At 34.1% G+C, this 21,904-nt stretch overlaps 1 protein-coding gene across 1 annotated transcript in view; it reads left to right on the forward strand.

Annotated features, from left to right (window-relative positions):
- LOC108974964 overlaps window positions 1-21,904 on the forward strand; it is a 316,781-nt gene that overhangs the window by 274,032 nt on the left and 20,845 nt on the right. The window contains exon 7 of the mRNA XM_018943101.1: window positions 13,731-13,941. Within this exon, the coding sequence (XP_018798646.1) occupies window positions 13,731-13,941 (211 nt within the window). The remainder of the gene's footprint in view (window positions 1-13,730; window positions 13,942-21,904) is intronic.

Consider the following 21,904-nt stretch of genomic DNA (forward strand, 5'->3'; position numbering starts at 1 on the left):
GCTCAAATACACACAAATAGAGGGACAGACCTACATATATGACTAAATAACTCAGTTTAATATGCTGAACATTGAGGTATACGTATAATTTACAAGGTCTCCGACGTTTACTTCTTGCTGTTACAAACTTCTGAGCAAACTTAATAAAGAGCGTTGTAGAATCTGTTAGCTGTTGGAATCAAAATTGACATCGATAAAAAAAAGTAGTAGGTGTCATTAATTTAGATATTAATGATTTGATGTTCTAAAAATAATTTGTATCGGTTTGGGGTGTCATCGAAACCGATTTATCATTTTTGATATCAGAAGTAAAGCAAGAAGATAATCGGTAACAAATTTGAGTATTGCGTTGTCATTTGTGTGGGCTTTAAGACAGTTCAAAAAAATTTAAGCTAAGAAATTTTCTTATTTTAACATAAAGACAGAACACAATGTAAAGCAACACACAAGTGTTGTTAATTTTTTCGTTTTTATTTTCTTGTTTTAATAAATGGAAAGTTAAAATTGCCGAACTCATTGTAAATATTGCTTTTGCATAGGTTTGAAACGACGAAAATCCAAATAGATTTTGTGACACCATTGAAAATCGGAATTGGTTTGCCATTCTAACAGCTAAGCAAATCTGTCTTGGTTTTCACAACACCCCTGAATATGCCCTTTTGTAGTCTGTCATATAAGAACTATTAATTATTCTATAAAAGTGATAGGATTTGTGCTATTCGCTTTTAAAAATAAAAAATATCTGTCACTTGTTTCTTCAATCTCTCTACAGGGTTAGAAAAAAAATTCTGCGAAAAATTTCAAAACGTGAATATATTTACTTAAGAAATTACTTATATATTCAAGAACCAATAATATTATCATCTTTAAAATTTCGCAATATAAAATAAAAACTGAAATATTTTATTTAAATAAAATCGCACATTTCCGCTGTAAGGTTGAATATCAGCTTTCAGTCTAGACGCGACAGTTGCCATGTGTAATTTAATTGAACTTAAATTGAACGTATTCAAATTTCTCTTGAATAAAAGTTGAGTAAACTGAAAAGTAGAAATGAGTTGAAGAGCCAAAAATAGACATTCAAATCGCAAGCTTGTATATAAAAAGTTACGCAGATATACAATTATATTATTTTCCTTTGAATACTACCTTTTTATTTCTCGCATTACACTCTTCGTTATACTAAAGAAACATGTACCGACACAGAATCACGAGAATTTTGTTGTAATGAAAGATTTGAGAATTTTCATTCCCAACCGACGCTACTATTGATTTTTCCTTTGTTTTTTGTCAAATCAGTAAAGCGGTTAGCTATTACTTATAAGTAACGGTGGAGAAATAAGTTTGCCTCTATTAAAATAACTCTGTTGAACGACAAAAATGACACTCGAATAAGAAATAAATTAAAGAAAATTTGTTTAGATTTTTTGTATGTATTCTGACAGCTTTATGTTACTTAATTCTTCCAATATTTTACTTATTTAATATTTTAACAATATTTTGAAACTTTTTATTTTTTAATTGTGGAAAAGTATACAATATTAGAGCTGTTCTATATATCCTTTGAACTTAGTTATTATGTGAATAAAAATGTTCAAAAGTTAAACAATACTACAATAAAATCATAAAAAGATATTCTAAGACAACCAGAGTTTTATAAACCCTCTGAATAAGTATATAAGCAATATTGTAGTGCAGTTCAGAATAAAAATACTTAAATGAGAATTACTAGGCGTATGAGTAACATTATAGTGCAATATAATTTCTGGGCTCTTTAGTGGTTAATATTGATTATTTTAAGTTTTCCTTTAACTTACAAAAACATTTCAAGATATTCACTCTACTTTAAAAACCTCTTTTAAAGCAACATAGAATTTTTACGCATATTTGAAAAAAAAAAAAAAAAAATACAAAAAAAAAAAAAAAAAATACAAAAAAAAAAATAAAAAAAAAAATTTTATTACATAAAATTCACACTTTAAACATTCGTTCTCGGCTAATTCAATTTAAAATTTATGCAAAAGTAACTAAGCTTCGCATAAGCTTTATTAGTGCGGTGATTTTATTATGGAGAGCTGCTACAATAAAAAAAGCTAAGCGAGGTTATAAACATAAAGTGAAATAAAGTCAGACGTCAATTTAACTGTAGCTTGGCAACAAAGCAGCCGCAACAATATCAACATGCAAGCGCCACAAAAACACGCTCTTTGGCGGGCGGTCAGATTTATGTCTGCCAGTCAATCAGAACAAGCAAGTCAACACAAGCTGCGGGTGCTGAAAAAGTGGCTGCAAATTCGCATTTAAACAATATTTTTTATTTGCCACCCCGCCACGAACCACTAATACCAAACACTAAGAGATGAGAGGAAAAAATGCAAATGTTAAAAAATGTCGAAACAGCTGAACTTATTAAAAGTGCAAATCTCCTGCGCTCGGTCATGCTGTGCGAGAGCCCACAGGAATTCCATTTTGTAGCGGAACTATTTTTGACCAACCTTTCGCTCATGGAGGCGGCACAGTGAGCGGTGTTTTGTGCACTTTCGTTCACAGCAATTCCTGCCGACTATCAGTGCCAGCATGACTTGTTTCACGTGCCGGCATTATGTAGCCAATTTATTCGGTCATACTTTTTATTTTCTCTGCTGTTTATTGAGGAGCAAAAACGAAAAAAAAGAAAAACAATTTACATGCTTGCTACATCCGGTTAACAGTATTTTACAGGGTGAGTTTAGGCAAATATTAAATCACAACAATATAAAAGATATATTTTTTTCCTAATTTGAGTGCTTTACCATATAGTATTCAGAAATTGTAATTATTTTCTGCTTTAAAACAATCTTTCTCTATTTTTGAAACTTTTTGTCGTTTTTAAATGTATGTGGATTTGGCCCATCCAATACCAGAACGCAGCCTGAAGAAAAAAATGCATTACGAATACTATTCCAACAAAATATTTTATTACTTATGTTGCGAAACAACAAACAGTGCAAATAAAGACCCACATGCACTTTAATATTTTCTTCGTAGAATTCAAGATTACTCTTCAAAGACTAGTCTACCAAAAAAAAAAAAAAAATATTTCGCAAACAATTTCCTTCGGCACAACAAATATTTATCCAATAAATTCCATTAAAACTAACAATCGCGTTGCTTTATAGCTTGAGAGCACAAATGGAATGAGTACTCGTGAATTTTCTTCATACGAGAAAGTGAGAAGAAGCAGAGGAATGGAAAAATGTAACAATTCCGTCATACGATTTATTAAATAAGACAGTTATATCCTTACTTACCTAAATATGGCTATCCTGGCTTACCCACCTAAATATGAGCTAAAGTGTTTGTGTACTTATTTGGAGCACAATGGAATCAAAGGTCGACAGCTGCTTGTCGGTTACACACAATTCAATTCGTCGCCGCTTAGCCACCTAGAGATTCAGCGTCCACAGTCAGTGGCTTTGCGGTTGACCGCTTAAACTTTCACACTTTCACTCCGCAAAATAAAACCAACAAAATAATGCTCGTAATATTAATAATATACCATAAGCAATAACAAAAACGATGGAAAAGTAAACAAAGAAATATTAAAGGAAAACACACAAAACTAAAGCAGAAACCACTACAAAACACATAAAAGAATTAGCACAAAACGATACCATAATTTCGAGAATGTTTTGGAAGAGAAGGAAGTGGCTGTAGGGTTGAGAGAAGAGCTGGATGTGGCGTGGGAAAAGTTAATAAAAGCAAAAGTAAGCGGTCGGATTTTCAACGAAATAATCAATATTAACAGTGGACTCTTCAATGCTTAAGAAAATCAACATAAATGACGCATGTTGAAAATTGCCAGTTAATGTGGCGCATGTAACTGCAGAACAATCAAAATTTTAAATTATTTGCACGAGAAAAGCAAACAAATCTGGTGCCACAGGAATACTTAACAAGTAAGACCTGGACGTTTAAGTAAGTAGTCATACTAAATGGATTGTATGCTTCTGATTGAAGATAAATATTATTAAAAAAAAAAAAACTTGTATGTACATAGCTCAAACAGTGACAGATATTTTAGATAGCGCAACAAGATATATTTTCCTGTAAAATAAGCTATATTTTCAAAACATTAGAAACTATTTCATACTTCACTCAGCCAAAATCAATTTGTATTTTTTCAGAGAGCATAAAACTTGGTTTTATTTTAAAAATCGTTTTTACCAATCATATAAGTTAAAAGTATCGCTAACTAAATAAGATACGTACACATTTAGCTACAAAATCTTACATTTAAGAGGAGAGTGTTTTTAAGTTTGAAGTTTAAGTGTGAAAACCAGATTACTGAAAAAAGTATACAAGGTACGTTCCAAAGTAAACAGGGTTTTTTGAATCTAGCGCTCCTTTTGGCGGCATCGATGTATATGTCGACTGGTGCGTTAGAATCTATTAATCTTTATCGAATTTGGTGAACTTTTCATTAATTGGAAGTGAAGTTATTACGTTTTAAGTGTCAGTATGTTTGTGTTATAGTGTGTTTTGTTTATTTTGTTTTAAATTGGGTAAAAAAAAACGTTTACCGAAACATTTCAATTGATGAAACGAGTTTATGGCGATGAATGCCTATCCCGTAGCTGAGTGCACGAGTGGTGACGAACCACATGTGGGCCAATAAAAATCCGTGATCACCGGAAATTCCATTGAAACTGTGCGTGAATTCATCAAAATTCATTGAAATGTAATTGATCATCTCCAAAATATCGATTTATCGCATTTTGACAGAACATTTGGACTTACGAAAAGGAAAGGAAAGGAAAGCGTTATGTAGACGTAGAGGCCATTCAGAACGCTTGCACCGGCATACTGGCGCCCATACCGGCCAACGAGCTAAAATATTTGTTCGACATGCTGTACAAAAAAAGAAGGAGACTATTTTAAATAAATTAAATTGATTTTGCTGAAAAAACTGTTTGTTATTTTTTCTAGGTACTGTTTTACTTTGGAACGCACCTTGTACCATCTACTTCGACAACCCCTAAGAGGAAATATGTTCAAATCCAAGCTATTTGCTATCAAATTAGAGGCTAAAAATCAGTTTAGTTAAACGCTCTCTCACATACCTTTTGGCCGTGTTCAACATACCTTTTTCACTCATATTGGGTCTATAACTATATTCTTATATATTTTTTTTTTTTTGTGCAAACGTTTATTCTTGTACAGTCTCCATAAATGGTTAAACCCGGTTTTCAAAGCTCACAATGGAGCATCCGAATCGGATCAAATACAGGTTATGTCAATAGCGCTCTACAAAAATAGACCGGTAATTCGAAGTCAATGGCCTCAACTTTATCAGCGGCTTTTCACTAAGAGCGCTACAAAGGTTTTTTAAATAAAATTAAAAAGTTTAGGATATCTGTGATATTAATTATTCTGTGAAAGTAATGTAATGTATCAATGTATCCCGAAAAAATTACGGTTTGGTGCGGTTTATGTAGCGACGGCGTCAGTGGGCCGTGCCCCTCCCTACTCCGTGATGATCAAGACCGGCACGATACTGTGCTATTTAATGATGTTATATTTAGAACTTAAATATATCGATTGTATATCGCATTAACTAATTAATATTTACCGTGCTTTTTTCTATAAAAAAAATACATATATATCACTCTTGTTGGGAAACCCTGTAATTGAATAAAAAAAATTTTTGTTACCTACGCTTCAAATTGAGTATTATCTGAGTAGGCGTAACTTCCCAACGAATGTTCGAAATAGTGAAACAATAGAATATTAATCGCCTTACTTCAAAACTGTTCTTAAGTAGCCTCTAATTACTTATACAGCTACCCCCGTTAAAGTATCAGTGCGTAAAAATATTTGAACTCGAGCTTTCGGATATTTCATTAGAAACTAATCCCTTGAATTTCAAAACATTAATCCTCAAAAATTTACAAATGACGGCATCATCGGGTTTTATTTCTTTCGAAATGCGTGTGTCTTAATACGATGTTGATCTATGAGTGTTTCCCGGAAATTGACGAAATCGAACCGGGCCGCTTTCATTTTCAACAACACGGTGAGACGCTTCGTATTTTATGTCTTAACATGGACACATTGCGTGCAAAGTTTGGTTACTCGTTAGATACGTAAAATGGCCCTGCCAAATGGTTGTAAAGATGATACCATGTGACGCATTTAGATTATTTTTTGAGGGTGTATTAAATTGAAGGCTTACGCCAATCAATCAGCAACGCTCGAGGAGCTAGAAGATAGCACTCAGCGCACCACAGTCAAAATTCTAGTTGATATTCCAGCCGAAATACGCCATTGATTCATAGCTCGAGGTCAAATAATGTTAAATAGCTTGCTATCGAATTTTGTAATTTTAATCCGCTTTTCAAAATGTTACTTCGACTGAGATTACACAATGTTAAATACCATTAATTCTAATTAAATGAAAAATTAGCTGTAATATTCTCCCTAATAAATCCGCATTTAATTCCCTTCAACAAAAATAAACAAAAGTTTTTTTCTTTCTTGTTTGATTTTTTTGTTTACCTAACAACTTTATTTAATCACTCGGCAAAAAGTTGCTTCATTAAATCCTCGTTAGCAACACGTTTAACCTGAACAGTTGACTAAACGAAATTTAGCATCAACAATACACTATTAACAGCTATTCCGCTCCTCCCCTTCCATACACTACAATCACTTGGCCACTGACAAAGTAGAAACCATAAAACAGTTTGTAGTTGAATTAGTGAAGCAGTGAAAAAGCACAATTCTATGTAATGGAATATGCTCTCTCTTGTACACATAACACGTACACACACACACACACACACACGCATTTAATTAGCGCAATTACAGTGCATTTACATTATTGATGAACGATTTGGCGCATGTTTGCTGCCAATTTGTGATAATTGTTGTTTACAACATGCAAAGCGACTGATTCGCGCTTCCTGCCATTGTTGTTGTTATTTTTTGTTTCGCTGCTAATTTTTTTAATCGTAGAATATTTTCAGCAGCATTATACGCCTCAAATTAATAAAGTCTAGCGGCTAAAAAAGCGAAATAATATGGCAATTGCACGCAATCAATAATTTGAAAAGTTCATTCAATGATTAGCACCGTTATTTGGGGTTACAGTTACTGTTAACTATTAATTTGTACGAGGCGGAAATTTCTAAACAAGTAGTTACATAATTGCTGCGAAATTATCGAATCACCATTATTTGCGTGCTTGTTTAATTAACCCGCTTTTTAATAAATCTATGCAATAAATTATAATCATAGAATTTTTAAAGATTTTTAAAATTTGGAAATTTTATGCTAAAATTAAACAAGAGTAGAATTATACTACATTTCTGCATAGTTTTAAGTTTATCCTGTGATCGCCCATTAAAAACTTAAGTCCGCTGTAAAAATTTTTTAAAATCGAAACCCGACGGACAGGTTTGGTTCTGAATAATTTTAATATTAAGTAAGAAGAAACCTTGTAATTAAATCCAAAATATTAAAATAGAAAGTGCTTATTTTTAGTAACTATATTATACTAGTACCAGTCCAACCAGTTAAGTTAAAAAAAACCGATTTGGGATATGAATGAAAGTACATTGTATGGCATTATGTATGGAACTCGATAGCTTTTGCATAGCCACCACGGGCACGCTTCCAGAACTGCAGACGCTGAACCACATTTTCGACCACTTTGATGTATAAATCGGTCGGTTCCAAGTTGATTAATCGTCGGTGGCTTATTGGCATAGACCACAGACTTGATGTAGCACCAGAGGAAATAGTCTAACGGCGTTAAACCGTACGACCGGGCGACAATTGACTGGGCCATCTCGTGATCTCGGTCCAAAAATATTTGGTTATCGTTGAGCGGTAGCGATTCCCATTCACACTAAAGTGCCAGTTTTGATTTTCATAGAAGAAGTACAGCCCATTGACGCCATCGAACGACGTGTGAGAGACTGATTTGGGTCTTCCTCTCTTGATGCGCTAACGGCAGCAATATTCTCGACACTACTGGCACTTATTTGTCACAATGTAATTTTGTACTGTGTCTGTGGATTAAAATTTTTCCATCAGAGGCTCAACTGTTCATCTGACAGAAGGATTATGGCTACCATAAATCGGAGTTGGCGCATTTGAGGTCACTGACTCCGAATTTCGGTAGTAAATTTTAATAATTTCACCTTGTTGTTAGATCGCATATATTTCAATGATGAAATGACAAACTTTACCGAAGAGTAATGTCCAAAGAGCGGGAAAAAATATGTAGCGTCCCTATTGATATCTGCTTGGCATCCGCTATACAAGAATTATCGATGGGCTGATATACGAAATAGGAATTAGATATCGAATCTCCATTAAACTTCACAAAAGAATTGACTTGCTGTACGACGTAAGCTCTAGGTCTGAACTATCATTTGACATTACTGAAGGCTTGTAAGTCTATGTTGGTGGTGAAAGCCAACCGGTTAAACTAACTTAATTTTAGTTATTAAATTTGTTGGACCAAAGTAGCGAAATACATGTCTTCTGTACATATTCATATCTTGATTCTAATCATTCAGTTTGAAAAGCAGCTATATGCTATAGTGCAGTGAACAATATTTTCGAAGGACATAACTAATGCCAAATTATGTGAATATAATTGGCCAAATAAGAAAGCTTTCCATACAAGAACTTATTAGCTATCTTTTGTGCTGGCCGCATGTCGGCGGTTCAGACGAATAAGTAGCTTCTTGAAGACAAAAAGCATGTACAAAATTTTAAGTCTATACCTCAAGATAAAAATTGCGACTGATGTGCTTCGAGGTCTGTGGGGTATTTCAGATATTCTTTTTAAAAATTTGAAACAAATTTTCCTTCACGTACAGCTATTTTTGTCATTTGAATAAATGGTGTTAGCTTGACCACTACACCCTTTGACTGCAACACAAAAATCTCTTGTGATAGAAAATTTTTAATATCACTTTCGGTTTTAGCTATTCAAAGCTAGCAGAAAACAACCTCTTACATCACAGTCGCAAAGACTAAAATAGAGTGTACCATATATGTGTGATATTTTTGATTTATTAAGTGGTAATGTTTTTTGACCAGGATATGGCTTTGTGTCGAAAATAACAGAAATCGTCCTAAACCGAACCCGATTAACGCAGTGATATCTTGATTTCTTATCTAGAAAATTTTTATAAATCAGCAATATTAATTAAGATTTATATAGATCTTAATGGGCACAACATTTGGTTTTCTTTCGAAAATTTCCAACAATTATATGCGTTCTTCAAGTAACTAATAACAGCTTAGATTTAAGGTCGTTATAAATATAAATATAAGGCAGTTATCCATATTGAAATTATCTGAAGTATTTTTCTTTTATTAATCACTTCCCTCACATCCGGAACTTAAGCAAGGAAAACAACAAAAAGTTTCCAAAGCCTATGTCTACTGGATTTTATACACGTGTGCACTAAAAATACAACAGTTCAACTTGTGTACTCCTCAAGCGAAGTCACTAGCGAGTTACAATTGTTGAAATTACCAAAACATTGTATCGCTTGCAAGGCAAATACAAAGCTCGTTCGCTTGCGAATTGTTTGCCAACTTTTTGTCATCTCAAATTGGCCAATCTCTGTGTTGAAAATATGTATATGCACGGCCGAGATTACAACCGTTAATGCTAGTAATTGTACAATTAAGCATAATTATGATCATCAGCAGTGATTAGGTAGTAGAAGTAGCAGCCTGACAAGCGATACAGGAAGAGAAAAACACAACAATCAGACGGCTGAAATGGCTTAAGTGACACGAGCATATAAAAACAAATGAAAGAAAGCGCACAAGTGGAGGGCAAATGGCGAAAATTGGCGCCGACATATGTGATTTTAGGCGTGGAAGAACGAGTCACTTGAAAAGATTGGCCGCTTGCCAAATAACAGAAATTAGAAAAAGAGACTGTAGATGGCGGAAAATGCAAGGAAAAGGGAAAGAGGCATAGCAAATGCTCAGAGAAAAATATGTGTTTGCTGAAGACATAAAATTAAGCAGTTGAAGTGCAATCAAGTAAAAAATAAACTAAAATAATAATAAAGAAAAATTATATTTAATGTGATTTTGAAGTTAATCTTAAGTTCGAAAATGAAAAAGAAAAAAAAATATTTTCTGAGTACTCAAATCTGACATGGATTCGTAAATTAAATACTGGTGCCTATAGGGGATATAACTATGTCGAAATCGTCTTTTTTATTGCTCTTTCTATGGCTATACAGTGGTGTTCAAAGACTTTGCAGTCACTAATATGGCATATTTCTATTTAATACCTCTGTGTACCCACGTATAAGCTGTATACTCGTATTTTGCCATATCCCTTAAGATTTTAGGATAGTCTAAACCTTTAAAAACGGCATTTTTTTTATTGACATTAGACCCAAATTAGCCTAAAAATGTGATTTCGATCAATCTTTGGAACACTTGGCGGACGATCAATCTTCGAAATCACATTATGCAAGAGGGCTTCGAAGAGTGACGGTGATTCTAGATAATTGTGGTCTAACCCCTCAAGTAATAAAACATGTTATAATTCATTAATTTATCATTTTCCGCAGTCATTGAACGAATTATTTAACGAGTATCTTTTATTATGGCCTGCCACATTTTTGAACTCCACTATATTGGAGATATTTTAGTCACAAATAAACTCTGAAAAATGACATACAAACAAATGTGCGAGCGTATGTGAGTAAGTAGGTTAAATACATTGCAATGTTTGGAATATTTTTCTTGCCGCCGCAGGACTTAAAATTCAATTATGGCAAATAAAGCAAAGGAATAGGATGAAGCAGAGAAAATAAATATTTACTGTAATCTCTAAACTTTACTTTGTTGTGGCACATACTTATGAACTTTTGCTTTATATATGTATACCATATACTAAGGTTGCAGCAGTTGAGCCTGCTCCGCATGAAATTTCAAATTATGTGTTTTTATTTCCTCAATTTTATATTTATTTTCAAATATCTCTCTGTTCTGAGAAAATGGAAAAAATCGCTCAATTCAATCGTTAGCTTCTCAAACCCAACTTTGTTCTTTTCAGGAGATAATAATTTAGTTTAAATAAATTTCTTAATATGGTGCGCTGGTTTTTGGAGAAAGAAAATATAAAGAACTGGTCCTTGGTTTTTGTTATAATATTTTCAACTTCTAAAATAATTATTATATATTTTATTTATTTATTTATCAAATACATATATGCTCTAAATACAACAGTGACGCAACAAACTTGTTCCCCTATCCCTGTGACGAAACTAATTTTCTGTGCTTACAACAATAGTCACAATATACGTTGGAAAAGCATAAGCAATGTGTACTAATTAATCTTTATTTCCATCCCAACAATAAATTAGTGCAATTTATTACCTTTTCGAACCCATTTCAGGAAAGAAGAGATGCAACTGCGCAGACAAAGGCTACAGCATTTTCGATTAGCTAAGCTCGCTTGCAAAGCAGCCGATAACATTTATTATCGGGTATTTTCACGCTACATAAAATAAACCAAGGGGACAGCAAACGGCGTCATATTTTTTTCCCGCCCTTTTAACACCACTCTTCAGGAAGTTTTGCCATTTCATCACGGAAAGATATACGATCCAACAACAAGGTGAAATAACTTTAAGAGCGCTACGACCAATTTATGCTCATCATAATCGTCCTGTCAGTACCAAACGTTCCCGTATCACTTAGACAAAGAAGTACCAAAAACGTGAAAATAATCCGGATTTTCATTGAAATATAATACCATCATCAGCCTTGAGCGATGTGGCTTATTTCTGGTTGAATGGCTTCGTCAATAAGCAAAATATGCGTTGGTTTTGGAAGATCGTCGATTGACTGACAGAAATTTAATAAAGGCTCTATACATCTCATTACGTAGCTTGAGCCATATTTTAAGTGAAAATTGCTACCAATGGAACAAAAACACATTCGAATGCGACTTTCTCAGAAATTTTGTTGGTGGGTTACTTGCACAATGGTAAAAAAATTACATAATTCTGAATGTTATTGCAACCTTTTGGACCAGTTGAAGGAAAAAATTTGTGAAAAAAAGACCCGGTGTGCAGAAGAAAATCCTTTTTCTTCAGGACAATGCACCGTTTTACAGGAGCAGTTTGACAATGGCTACAATTCATGAATTAAAGTTCGAATTGTTGGAGCATCCGCCGTATTCACCAGATTTGGCCTCCAGCGAGGCAAGCCTTTTTTCATCAAAGGAGAGACTATATCGGCTGTTGAAGCGTATTTTACAGACCTTCGGAATTCTCACTTCAAGGATGGGATCCACAGACTTGTGGATCGTTTGAGGAAGTGTATTAATGTTCAGGGAGATTACACTAAATAATAAAGTGTATTTTGAATCAATAAATTGTATTTTTGTTATTAAACGGCTAAACTTATTGAACATCCTAGCATATGTAATTATCATTCCTTTTCCCAGCTCTTTAATTAAAAGAATTAAAAGGCTGTTTGCCAGGGATATTCACGCACAGAAATATTTTGTAGCAAATTATATGACCTAATAAAATTTACAAAGCTTTATGTGTGTGTTCTCATTACAAAAAAAAAAACTTTTTTACGTCAAAAATTTATTTCAAGTCCAAAATGTGTTATTTATATGGAAAATTAAATTTTTGAATGATACTCAACCACTATTGCACCAAAAACAGTTTACGCCTCAAATCAGAGATAAAATCAATTTGTTTAAAAATTAAGAATCTTATATATAACAGTATATTTAAATTATTGTATCATTGTAAACTGGTAAGAGTTCGTGAGTGAAAAACTATTCACATTGATTAACTTTGGCTTCAGTTTTCGTATAAAAAAATTTTAATATTTCCATTTTTGTGACAGAACTTTTACTGACTTTCCACTGAAATATAATTCAAAGCAATATTTTCAACTTGACCCACAAATCCGATTAACGCGATTACATTAAAGCACAATCCCTCCGATTTACAACTCATGAGTTATGACAACTTAAATATTAGTCTACGCGCAACTATTCGTTTGCAATTTCCCACCCAAAACTTTTCAACCGAAAATATAATAATTTTGCAGAGCAAATTGTTGCTGATAGCCACCCGCTCAGTGCAGTGCTTCAGTGCTCTTAGGGGAAAAGTCATAGAAACTGTGAAGTGCCCAAGAGGCGAATGTCACCTGTATAATCCGTCTGCAATTTGTCACAAGAGCACACAAGTGCCACATACATGCACACAAATGGCAAATAAAATACATGTGTGAGTTTATATTTATTTGTAAGTGTGTATGTGTGGGTGAAAGTTGAGTAAAGAAAGCAAATGGAATAAGGAAAAGAGTGATGTAGAAAATTAGCATTTGAAGCACATCAACAACGCTAACACCAAAGCACACACAACTACGTACACACAGAAATCCATACATATGTACCTGCATGCATGCATACATCCGAAAGAGAGTGTATGTGAACTGGCACTCTGGTTACTAACTCGTTATGCCCACTTGCAGCAGTCAATCCCGCAGCGAAAGCTTTCAATCTTCTCTCCTTCTATGTGTAAGCACCCACACACACACACATACATATGATATAGAATATATATTTCTCTGCCTGCACCCACTTGTACTTTTTGCTTTCGTAAACTGAACAAAATTTCGCCATTCATTCATGTTTCCCACTTTGTTTTTACTTTTCCCATTTTCAGGTCTCTTGGGTGCGTCATCGTGACATTCACCTGCTGACAGTCGGTCGTTACACCTACACGTCGGATCAACGCTTTGAAGCGATGCATTCGCCGCACGCCGAGGATTGGACGTTACGTATACGCTACGCACAACGCAAGGACTCGGGCATCTATGAGTGTCAAATATCAACAACACCACCGATCGGGCATTCCGTCTATCTGAATATAGTGGGTAAGTGACATGAGTTGTTGCTCAAATTTTTTTGTTTTGCTTTGTTTACATTTGTTCATTGTTGTTGTGGTACTTTTACGCCGGACCCATACTGCTCAAATGATAAATGACTTGATGCTTTATTAGGGTAGTTGGCAAAAGGTGGCGTCGCATAACACGTTACGATAAATTGCTGGTTTAGTGGGAGTGCCGAATGTTTGAAATGTTGATTTCGGCGTTTTATTCATAAATATTGTTAACTCGAGCACGTCTCGCATTTGTCCCGTCCAACACGGTGCATAGTTGAGCGCGTGAATGATGGAAGTTGAAGAATTTATTTCGAAATACTTTTTAATATGCCGATCACAGTTAAGTTTCGGCAATTAAGGAGTTAAATGAATAACAAAAATAATTGTAAAGAATTATGTGAAGTTTTGGACATTTCAATCGAAAAAATTATAATGTAGGTATTTAATTTGAACGTTTTCATTACATTAAAAAAAATCAAATAAATATTATTCTACATCTGAGGATTTGCTTAATTTCCCTAAAAAACTATTTTAGATAATTTAAAATTTATAAATCGTTATTATACTGACTAGAAAACGAAATAAAAACTACCAATTGTTATATGTACAAGCTAAGTAAAAAATTATCTTTCCTTTGAAATATTCCTAACTTGTATCTTGATCTAACTGATTAAACCTAGTTTTGGTAATTAATTCTGGCAGTCAGGAGAAAAGAAAGGCTTTATTTTCATATTTGAGTGAATTAAGGAAAGTATTAATATTTTAATACAAAATGGAGCGTACTGAGCCAAATATGAAAAAAGGCTTGAAAAGTGACGAGCTCGCCTAAGTATATTATGTTAAAAAATTTAAAGAAAAAATAGTGCTAAATTAAAAAAAAATATTAATAATAATAATACGCAAAAGCGACAAAATGTTAGTATCTTACCAAATAATATTACGCAGAAGATAATTTTAAAATCTCAAGAGGAAACATGTAGTAGTTTCTGAATAGAATTTTCGTCCGAATCGAATAATTAAATTCAGAGTAAAACTTTTTAAACCTTAGCATGCTGAACCCGACTGATACCTTAAAAACTTACCGATTTTGATTTTGACAAAAATTATCCATTCTTCTACAAATTTGATAAAGGTGTTATGAACCCGAAACCTGAATATAACTACAAAATTATATTTACTGAAAGACTGACCTCTTATTCTCTTCTATATTAAAAAATCAAACATCAGATTACTGGCGGCAAGTAGAACACCGGTACATACTCTGCTAAAACTGAAGAACAGTTTTGTCGTTAATAGAAGTATATACTTTGACTCATTGATAGATCATCTCAGAAAGAAGACATATTGCTGTGGTTAAGGGTCGCTTCATTACTCTCCTGCTACTTGCAAATGAGATTATATGGTTCCCTTTACTAATAAATTGGGGTAAATTTTGAAATGATGCTTTGTGAAAATTTATTATTATTAATATTAAATAAATAATAAAATAATAATAAATTTAATAAAAATAAAAAGTTTTCGATACCAACGTCGGATTTTGATGGAACAGTTTGTATGGCAGTTACATGCTATAGTGGGCCGATAGGAATAATAGCTTCGGAAATTATACCGTTGTCTTAGGCAATAATTCGAGCGAAGTTTCATTAAGATATCTTGTGAAGTACCAAGTCTTTCCATACATCGGCTTTACTTTAATCGTTCTGTTTATGTATATGGCTGCTATATGCTATACTGATCTAATATCGGAGGTTCGAATAAATGTTGAAAAAGACCTTCGGTGATCATTGTTTGTCACGAGCAAGTATTTTGATTAGTATAATTTATTCAAAGAAACAACCAACCACATCCAGGAAGGCAGTCACCATCAACTGATGATCAACACGTCAATAAAATAAAGAAATTGGTGTTTGAGAATTGACGATTAACAGTGTGAGATCTTACTGGCATCGTTGGGATATCGGAAGGATCGGTGAAAAACATTTTGAAAGATCATTTGATCCTAAGAAAAGCGAAAGCACGGCTGATTTTTAATTCAATAAATTCACTAAACCTTGATTGAGTACGTATGTAGTAGCTGTGTTGAGTTCTTGATTCTCTGTATTTCTGAGTTAACATTTGTGACCCTTAAATTTTGTGCAAAAAACTAAATTTGTATTTTATTTATTGCATTAAGTATGAAATAAATATATTGTTGCTCATGGCTTTTAAGGCCGTAAATTTATACGCTGTTTAAAGAACGAAAAACTTTATTACTGCGTCTTACACCTCATACGAAATAGTAGCAAAAAGAGCGAATATAGAACTCTCAGTTATGATGTAATCTTTCGAAGAGTTACTAGCGTGAAACTAAAAAGAACCTTGAGCAGAACTTTCGACGCTTTATTACAATACAATACAAGAAAGAAAAGTACTTGCGAAAACCATGAATTTCAAAAGTCATACCAATTCAAACAAAAACATGAAACAGAATTAATTGCTTGCCCATTAAGCGCAGTTCCTGGTATGAATATCCGTGGATAATAGATTAGATGGCCACCAAAGCGAGTTGACTATGACGCGAATAGCAAAGGAGTCAAAGTGCCAGCTAACAAAGTGTATCACTCACTGCGACAACTTACTGGCAGAGTGTCAGAGTGTGAGTTCGCTGCCTGTGTGCAAAGCCATTTGTAGACGAAGCTGACGGTGCGGCAGTTGACCCCAACACCGAACCCTAACTAACTTCCATATCAACGCAACTGCAGAGTGCTTGACGAATGGCAGTTAGTCCGACAGTTTATTGGCCATATTGCTCAGACGCTGTTTGTGCAGCTGTTGACCACTTGATGGCGTGACTTTTTTTTCCACTGAAAATACATTTCGCACTGGCTGCCAGCGCAAGCGAGCGATAATGTTGTACGCACATTGGCGTGGCGGGGGCGACGTGGTGGCGTGTTGAGCAGTCAGCTGGGCAATGATAGTCACAAGTGCTGCAGTAACTTTTCAACGTTGTATCTCAACTTTTGCCAATCGGCAATCTTCTGCATCCGATGATTCACCTCTTCACCTGCATTTCGCTAAAATGTTGCTATCATTTTTTTTTTGTTGCTTGTACTCTACTTTTGGTATATATGCACGTTTGTAGTCGTGAGTTTTGGTTGCTTTCGATTTTCATTTGGTTTTGTTTCTTCCCTTCGCAATTCGTTGTACGCTTGTTCTGTATTTTGATGATTCCCTTGGGCGCCATTTGCAGTTTATGGCTGAACATAAGTTTTACTTTGCTTTTTTGTTTCGTTTTGTTTTTGCGCTTGTGCGGATGTTGCCCTCTCAAGCACTCATACACTCACACATTCATGTTTTTGTAAGGTAGCAACACAACCTCAATATTGTTACATAAATCACTTCACACTGCCGCCATGAACGACTAGTAGTGCCTTACTGCCATAGGCACACACACACACATACAAACACAAGTGGTTTGCTTAGCTCATAGAATTATGCTATTTCGCACTTTCCATCTCCATTCCACTTTTGATTTCTACCGATGCACACGCTGTGCCGTGACGCAATTATCTGCGCACCTTGCTCCTTATTAAGTCGTGGCAAGCAATATTCGCATAATTTTAGATTTCCACACATTTTACATAGATTTCGTACGAGTGTGTGTGTGACCATATTTTTATGACGTCTTCAAATTTTTGCACCATCTTTGAGCGCCGAAAAACACGCTCTTCAGACCGCAGTGACACCTGTTTCGCTGCTTTGCCGCCCTGCCTGCTTCTACTAGACATTTAATTTCTTTATGTGCTCAACGTGGCAAGGTCATGAAATTTGACGCGTCTGTGTCAACTTGTAAATGACAGCGTGAATTGACAATTCGAGTGTACTTTACATGCGCATGGGATCATAAAATCTTAGATATGTATAGTATATGCTCTGGTTCTCTGCTGTGTAGTTGAGATGTAAGAAAGTACTTTTAAGACTCGTAAACAAGTCTTTCTGAAATTTAAGTCCATGAGCATGAAACTTTTTACTTATGTTTTAAAGCTCGCAAAATTTTTAGACATTCACATGTCCATTTTTTTCATTTATTACCTCAAAGTTTCCGTGATTATAATCAAAACATGAAAAAAAATCTAAAAATAAACTAACTTACTTTGGCAACTAAAGAGTGTGCGCTATACCCATATAGACTTTAGAAAATATATCACACACTTCTTCAACATAAACATATTTTGTCCACTTTAGCATGCTATTAAAGAATATGAACAACTCTTAAATACAACTGAAATTGATCAGTGAAGTAACAGTTTGACAAAACAGCTTCCCTTGTTGTAAACTTCTCATGTGCCTTTTTTTCTTGAGTTACCTTAGGTTAAGTGGCTGGTTCCTTAAAAAAGCTGGAGATCATACGAATCACCTAACCAACGCTCTGAACCTATCACAAGTCTGCTTTGAAGTTGTATTTATATTCCCGCCGTTTCACCTGAATGTCTAAAAGCAAGAGATCCGAATTGTTTTTGCTTTGATCTGGTAAAAACAGAAAATTCGAGAATGAAGTATTGAGAAGATTCCTTTTGTCTTCTTCCAAACAAATAATAGCCTATGCAGCTGACAATCCGCAAGATGTTAAATGAATCTGGATCGAGCAGTGTTCAGTTATAACCCCTACCACCGTTAAAATATGAACCTTACTGAGAGCGAAGAGCTCCAGGGCCAGAAAAATAATACAACTACATTTCTGCTGGCAGTTGACCAACGCTTGCTGAGCCGGTATCCAACCCACATAAAGCCAACGTTCATATGCAATCCTACTTCGTAGTTATTGATACTGAAGTACCTGTCCTAGCAAATTCATCAACCTTGAAGTTTCCTGAAAAATAAGGAGTCTAGACCCCGTTTCACTAGTCGTGAGCACACGTGGCTAATATCCTTGCCCTACTATAGGAGTGGATAATCACCACTATGAAAGAGGTTACACTTCGGATACTACCTTTATGGCATCCACCTTTGCTTACAAAAGGCTGCAGTATTTAGATCGAAAACTCTCAACAGTGTACTGCTCCACCAACTCTCATCGAAAGCTGTAATCCATTCGTAAAACCATTCAGTCTGTTCCAGCGAGTATTTTTTCCGATGCTTAACGATTTAAGAATTATGTTCAGTCAGAAATCAGAGAACGCTTAGACCTTGGTGACTTTGGTAGCCGCCAAAAATTTGTTTAAGAAGTCTTAAGTTAGTAACAAATTGGTTTTTGTATGAGCTACACCCAGGTGCCTCTAAAGCTGATATCATAAGAGATAACGTGAGAAAAGCCCACGACACTACACAATAGTGATCTTGATAGTTGAGACAATAGACTTCTCAAAAAACTGCATGCGTCATATCATGCATGAAATATTGGAAATGATAAAGGGCGTGAGGATTTCGGTCCGAAGAAGAAATATGTTTCTTATCTACCGGAACGATAATGATCACAGTTTTCTCGAACATAGTTTTTTAAAAAACAAAGGAAAAAACTATCTACCACCATGAAAACTCGATTCTTGACAGACTGCGAGTTGCTACCCTATTTACTATCTTAGTTTGCAAACTTAAAAAGATCAGTCAGAAATCTACTATGCATAATAAAAAGTATTTTACAGACATGTTGGTTAGACCTTCGTTTGGTCAAGTATTTCGAAATAAAAGGAGACTAAGGACAGAACTAAATCACTAGTTATTATATCTTCGTTCCTTTTTTCTACGAGAAGTATTTATCCGGCCACCCTTATGTACATAAGGGACTATTAATTTAACAAAAAAAGTATTCAATAATTTTCAGTTCATTATTCTGAAGTAGAGAAATAGAATTTTTATTGAAGACGGAATTTTTTGCATTGAGCAGAAAACGTAGAAGCCTTATAAAAATTTAAAAAACATATTTTGATCCACGAATTGATGCTACAATACATCAGCGATCCTTTTCTACAACAAAATGATTCCAAAATTTGTGCATATTCGTAAAGAGAAAGATATTAGAAAGAAAATTAAATAAAAGATATTTTCCCGCAATGCTAGTATATAAAAACATTCCGAGGATTTGCAAAATTGTAATCAAAAGTATGTTTTGCTTACACGAGTTTACCCACAATTTTATTTAAATAACCCTTCAGTGTGGAGGATGTGTGTGTGTGTGTGCCAGATGCAGCCGCCTACAAGTCAATTTCGCTTATAGTCTCAAATGATGTCCATCGACAGATAAATAAACACATATTCAAATCGACTAATAAACATATATTTATGGCGTGGGCAAAAAGCATTAATTTATTGGAGAATATATGGGTCAGACTGTTGTCCTTAGTCCACATGCGAACGCCATTTGGTTTCATTTATTGACAGTTGTTTGTGTTTGTCTGCGCAGGCATGCCGGATGAATCACGAGAAAAGACCGCCCAAGTATGCAGACCGAAGAGCAGATGCTATCAAAATACCTATTTGGCAGAATAATAATATTGTGCAACAAATGAGTGTCATGTTTAAAAATGCATACATATAATGTTTACATTCCATTTCTATTACCACCACAGTTATGTGCATGCATACTTTATGTGCGTGCGTGTGTGTCTGGCAATATTATTGTGTCTGGTCATACTATTAAAGTTGTAGCAAATGTATTATTTTCATATGCAGAGAAATATATTTATATTATTATGAAAGAATATTACTCATACGCCATGTAATCCTTGGATATATTGTATACACAGGGTATGTGTAATACATAGTGGATTTATTTCCGATTGCTTATTGTTAATATGTATTTTAAAAATTAGTAAAAACTTGTCCGAAACATCGAAAAACATAAATATTATTTGGATACAAAATGTTTAGGTGAGAAATAGAAATTAAATAATAATTAAAAGTATGCCTCATGAGATATTATACATTTTTAATCTGTTGCTTGTTGAGTTTTTTTCATAATTATTTGGATAGGGTTTACTTATTAACTCCATACTAATTTTGCTTCCTTTTGTGTTTTAAGAAAAGTATATATTTAAGAAACTTAAATTTTGTTAAATAAGCCAACAAGACAAATCCTATTGCCCGTTTAAAAATTTAAAACTAGCCACTTGAAAGAACCTAGTCGGTAATCTGAAGAAAAATCAGTTGATTTAGATTTGATAAAAGCAATGGCATTGAGATCTGAGGTGTCTTTGGTAAATCAAATCGGAGGAAAAAAATCATTTGAACCGGAAAAAACTTAAAAATCTGTAATAAAACACACATATTTTTCTGGCACATGAACTGAGTTTTACAAGAAAGGATAGGAAGAATTTTGTTTGATTAGCCATATGTGAATAAACATCTATTGAAATAAAATGCAAATTTAGAAACTAAACGACTAATATAAAGGGTCGAGTTGAAATCAAACGTCAAAATCAAAAGCTGTTTACTTGCGTATTAATAATGATACTTTGGCGAAATTTTTCGTCAAAACGGTAAAGACGATTTCGTGCATGGGCATAATATAACAATTTTCACGCCCGCCAAACGCCATTAGTCGAAAACAGAACTGAAATTTGGCGCAATTATTTTATATATTTTCCAAACTTGCACAGGGCTATAATATTTTAACGATAGTGTGAAAATAAGTGAAATCGGATAATAACCACTCCCAAACAGAGGTTTATAGAAGCCAGAGTCACAACCCCTACTCCTATTCTACATAATCTTCAATTCCATCTGATTGTGCCAAAAATATAAAAAATCGGGTGAAAACTTGACATAGCTTCTATATAACTAATACTGATTGGGTTTGGTAGTTAATGAAACCCAAAGAACATATACATATTTCTGTTAATAATAAATGTGAATGGCAAAAATAGTTTAATATCACTCATATATAAGATATCTTAACAAATAATTGAGCATGTAGGATTGGATATATTATATTATAATTCAATATCAAAAATGCTACACATAGTGTGTGCCAAAACTAA

The sequence above is a fragment of the Bactrocera latifrons genome, unplaced genomic scaffold (genome assembly GCF_001853355.1).
Source record: "Bactrocera latifrons isolate USDA-ARS-PBARC rearing strain unplaced genomic scaffold, ASM185335v1 scaffold_6, whole genome shotgun sequence".
NCBI classification, from domain to species: domain Eukaryota; kingdom Metazoa; phylum Arthropoda; class Insecta; order Diptera; family Tephritidae; genus Bactrocera; species Bactrocera latifrons.